Source organism: Neltuma alba, unplaced genomic scaffold (genome assembly GCF_004799145.2).
Source record: "Neltuma alba isolate B1F8T4 unplaced genomic scaffold, ASM479914v2 tig00000866_pilon, whole genome shotgun sequence".
NCBI lineage: Eukaryota > Viridiplantae > Streptophyta > Magnoliopsida > Fabales > Fabaceae > Neltuma > Neltuma alba.
The window spans coordinates 30,408-34,582 of NW_021632228.1; the positions used below are offsets into that span (position 1 = coordinate 30,408).

Sequence of the window (4,175 nt, forward strand, 5' to 3'; positions counted from 1 at the left end):
AACCAATTTCTAAACACATAAGAAGAGTTTTGGGATCAAACTCAAAGATGCAAATGGTAATTTATGGTATTGGCAGTATTTTGAATGAGAGAAGCAAATATTCTAAGTTTCAACTTAGTCTTGCAATATTAATGAAAAAAGATTTCAGTTGGATAGGTGATGTAGAAGTATTTGATCCTATTCTTTCCACAACTGAAATCCAAATTTTGAAGTCTTTCGGTTTTACTGTTTTATCTATCAATGAAGATGGAAGGAGGCAAGCTCTGAAACCAACTATCTTCTTTATGCCACATTGTGATCTAAGATTATATAACAACCTTTTAGAAGCAAATTGGAAACCAAACCTATTAAGTAATGTTATCATATTTGGTAACAGCTTTATTTCTTATATCAACAATTTTACAATTCTTTCAAGAGACTTCTGGTCAAAAGATGGGAAAAGAAAACCAGATACTTGGATAATGATGGGGCACATATTGGCTGCTCAAACATTTACAGATGAGTTGGAAATTAGAAGAATTTCTTATGGCCTCAAAATTGGTTTATTCACAAGTCTCTGTGAGGCTTCCTTTTCCGGTTTAACCTGGCATTTTTTTAGCTGTCTCTCTCTCTCAGTGAAAAAGATGGAGTTGATGAGAAAGAACACCATGAAGAAATACAACGCATTTCCTAAAAAGAAAGAGAATTTGGCTGCCAGACATCCATCTCCAAAGGATTAATCATTAATGTTTCCATACTCATCAGAAACGCAGCCTGTACCTCTTCTCATTATAGTAATAACTTCCATGTTATGTGACTTGCTTTTATTCTTTCTTCTTTTCCATGAAATTTGCTGTGGTTTATTTTGAAGTGTCAAATACTTCAATATATAAATATCATTATTCGTTCCTATCAATATAACCTATCCATTCCTCACAATTTATCCAGATACATGCGTTGTATGAATGTAACCCCTTGATCGTTGGCAAAATAATCATTTGAAAAATGCATCGCATAAATTTTTTTTAATAAACTCCGATTTACGTGTTTAAAACCATACTTTTATTAGAAATTTTAAAAATGACGTAGTAATAAAAATCATGAGCAAAACAATTGTAAAAGCATTAAAAGGGTAGCAATTTTAACTTTTTTTATTTCAAGATAAAAATAAAATCATCACAAATGACAGTACGTTAGCCACTATTCCTTATCTCAGTAATAGAGAAGATTAGGAGAGGGAAGGGGGGATCCCTTGACATGTTGATTATCAAATCTAGATGACAATCTATAGCCCAGACAAACTAAGTGACCGGTTATGTACCCAAAAAAAGGGGGCATTCATTCAAACTTTTTGATCATTAAAAGATCATTCAGCAACTTCTCAATTGCATCTGCATCAAGTCGACCTTTAGCCTACAATCACAATCACTCTCGTGAAAAGAAGTAAACCAAATAAAAAAGAAGGCAACAAGTAAAACCAAGTACTTTATCTTTTTTGTTTGGGCCAAAACATAGAACTTTAGCCCACTTTCCCATCCAATCAGCCCAAATTTGACTTCTTTTGAAAGAAGCCCAAATAGATTCGACCTGACGATAATCTGAACAGTACAGAACTGAGCTTTTTTAAGATTTACGAGGAAGAAATGAATAATACGTAGTCAAAGGAAGAAAACCCGGGGGATGGGGGGAAGTCAAGAACAAAGTTCCCTGCTCAGCTAATAAAAATCTCAAATTTGAGATACATGAACAATATCTTCTCTAAATTTGACCCACAACAGAAATTATAATTCTTTTTCCCAATTTCCTTACAATACACAAGGAAAACCAAAATTCCCGCACTGCCCAACTTGAAACATCTAACTTCATAAGGTAGTTGAGCAATTAGGGGGATGCAAAATTTAAAACCATTAGGAGACTTGAGAGCAAAAGGGCTAAATGATACGGTGTTAAAAAGAAATATTCTACAATCTGCCATTACTTATACATTAAAATTTCACAGTTTGTAAAATGTGACTGCTCATATCATTTAAGATTAGATCAGATACCTTGATAAATGGGAAAAGCATCCAGACTAAAAAGATTCCACGAGCTAGATGGCAAGTTGTTTAACATAGTGCAGATACTTTGTGCATCAAATATGTTATAAAGTAGACTTCTGAAAAATATTAAAGGGGACAAACCTTAAGAGTTGGAATAACACTTATAGCTTCCTCCACAGTTTCAGGGCATAAATTCCCAAGCACAGCAAGCTGCATCGCAAAAGAGTGACACGGTTGTTATAAATTCCTTCTATATTGGGAACTCTTTTTTATACTAAATTGTTTTGTACCTCGTACTCAGCGAGCTGATATCTGCTCAGAACTCTAAATTCTAGTTAAGGTTCAAACAGATAGAAATAAACTCAAATGAAGTAGATGCTATGTAAAATAAACAGTGAGGGATACTCTCGAACTTGCTTCACAGCGTCTTGATTACTGAAGCGGCTGAAGCGTTTGACATACTGCAGAGACTTCTCAAACACTCTTGTAAAATAAAAAATAATGATTTCTTTAGAACAAAGAAACATCTGAAAAAATGCCAAGAAAAGAGCCCAAGTAAGAATGTTCATTGATTACTAGGTTGTAACAAAGAATTGGCTTAATAATCTCCATCTGAATTTAATTGATTAATATGATAGTATCGATTGCTCACTGGGGCGTATGATTATTTGAATCACCAGACATTTGTTTGAACTGCTCCAATTTGTGCTCTAAGAGAAGGGCAACTTCACAGTTCATTAAACATTTGGCCTTCTCAAAATCTGAAAGGCGCAACATCGAGACAAAATCAATAGCTTCACCAAGCATGGACAAGAAAGCAACCAAATAGAACAGGGCAGGCTCAAAGCAAACTTGACTAAATGTTAATCACATTCAGTAAAATTATCTAACTGCTTGTCCAAACAACAAAAACAGATATTCATTTTAGATGCTTCAGTAGACGAAAGGGGTGTCAGATCAATTAGCAACGTAAATTCAGGTCTGGAGGATGGAGCTCAAGTGCTTTTGTTCGTATAGCTTTCCTTACCTTTAGTTCTTTTAGGATGCTTCCATATTGTCCTCCTTTATATATTTGTTTTGAATTGGAAACAGTGAATTTTCAATTACTCAAGTTGCGACTTGAGGTGAAAGAAAAAGCAACTAACAACAGAGGGGCCAAGTGTAATGAGCTGGGGGACAGAAAGTCCATATTAAGCTGTTCAACAAAAGATAAAGGCATCCATAGACTGATAAATCAAACTATATACAGACACCACCTGTATGTAACCTATATGATTTAGTGCTAGTTAGTAGTTACTTGTAAGAATAGTGATTGAGGTGCCATCGGTATAAAATATATAAAGGCATAAAGAGCTGCACTATCTATTCAAGAACAATGTGGTTCATTTTGGGCCTCGTGCAAATGGATAGGGTCCCCTTTAATTATAGCTAATGCGTGAACAAAGTTAAAGTCACATCACAAGACTAGAAGTTAAACATGATAGTTTCCTCTTAGTGGTAGGAAAGTTTGTCTGTCATCAATCTCTTCACTTTCTTTGAAAATCACTCATTTTAATGAGAGTGAGGGGCTCATAACAAAAACACCAAATTGGTACAACAATGGGGTCCCTCATACATATTCACTCCAGAAACTTGGCCTCAATGACCTTAATTCCCTTAATCATGAGATAATCCAACCTATAATTTTGGTTTATCTTTTTCCAAATAGTATTAATGGAGAAATAATTCCAGCACAGCCACCTCGCTTTTATCAAAAGTAATTGAGGAGAAGCTTGGGATATTAATCAAATAAACAACAAATTAGGCGACACAAGTCTGAGGCCCCAACATTAATTAATGAATGTTGAGAATCTGTAAACCAGAAAAATGAAGAATACCAGATTGGAGCCTGCTCAACTGGGGCGTCTTTACGAGGTATTTAATATTTGCATTGTTAACCCCACAAAGCAGAAGGATTGTGCTTTCAATATACACACGTCAGACAGACTCGTAAGCCTTACTCAAACAATTGGTACGGGTGAATTAATTCAAAAGAAAGGATCGAAGCTACATGTTACTTGCAAGTTGTTCGATGGAGAACTTTAAATCAAGAATGAAAAACAAAATACCCTCCCCAAATTTGAGTTCTGATGCATCTTCGTCCTCGTTTTTGGACAT

At 34.9% G+C, this 4,175-nt stretch overlaps 1 protein-coding gene across 1 annotated transcript; it reads right to left on the bottom strand.

Annotated features, from left to right (window-relative positions):
* Positions 1-1,317: 1,317 nt before the first annotated feature.
* LOC114747166 (DNA-directed RNA polymerase II subunit 4-like) lies at positions 1,318-4,175 on the bottom strand. Its single transcript, XM_028935462.1, has 6 exons — positions 4,127-4,175; positions 2,671-2,779; positions 2,424-2,501; positions 2,309-2,342; positions 2,160-2,228; positions 1,318-1,392 (listed from the first exon to the last, which is right to left on the bottom strand). Exons 1-6 carry the CDS (start codon positions 4,173-4,175, stop codon positions 1,318-1,320), a joined length of 414 nt encoding a protein of 137 aa, XP_028791295.1.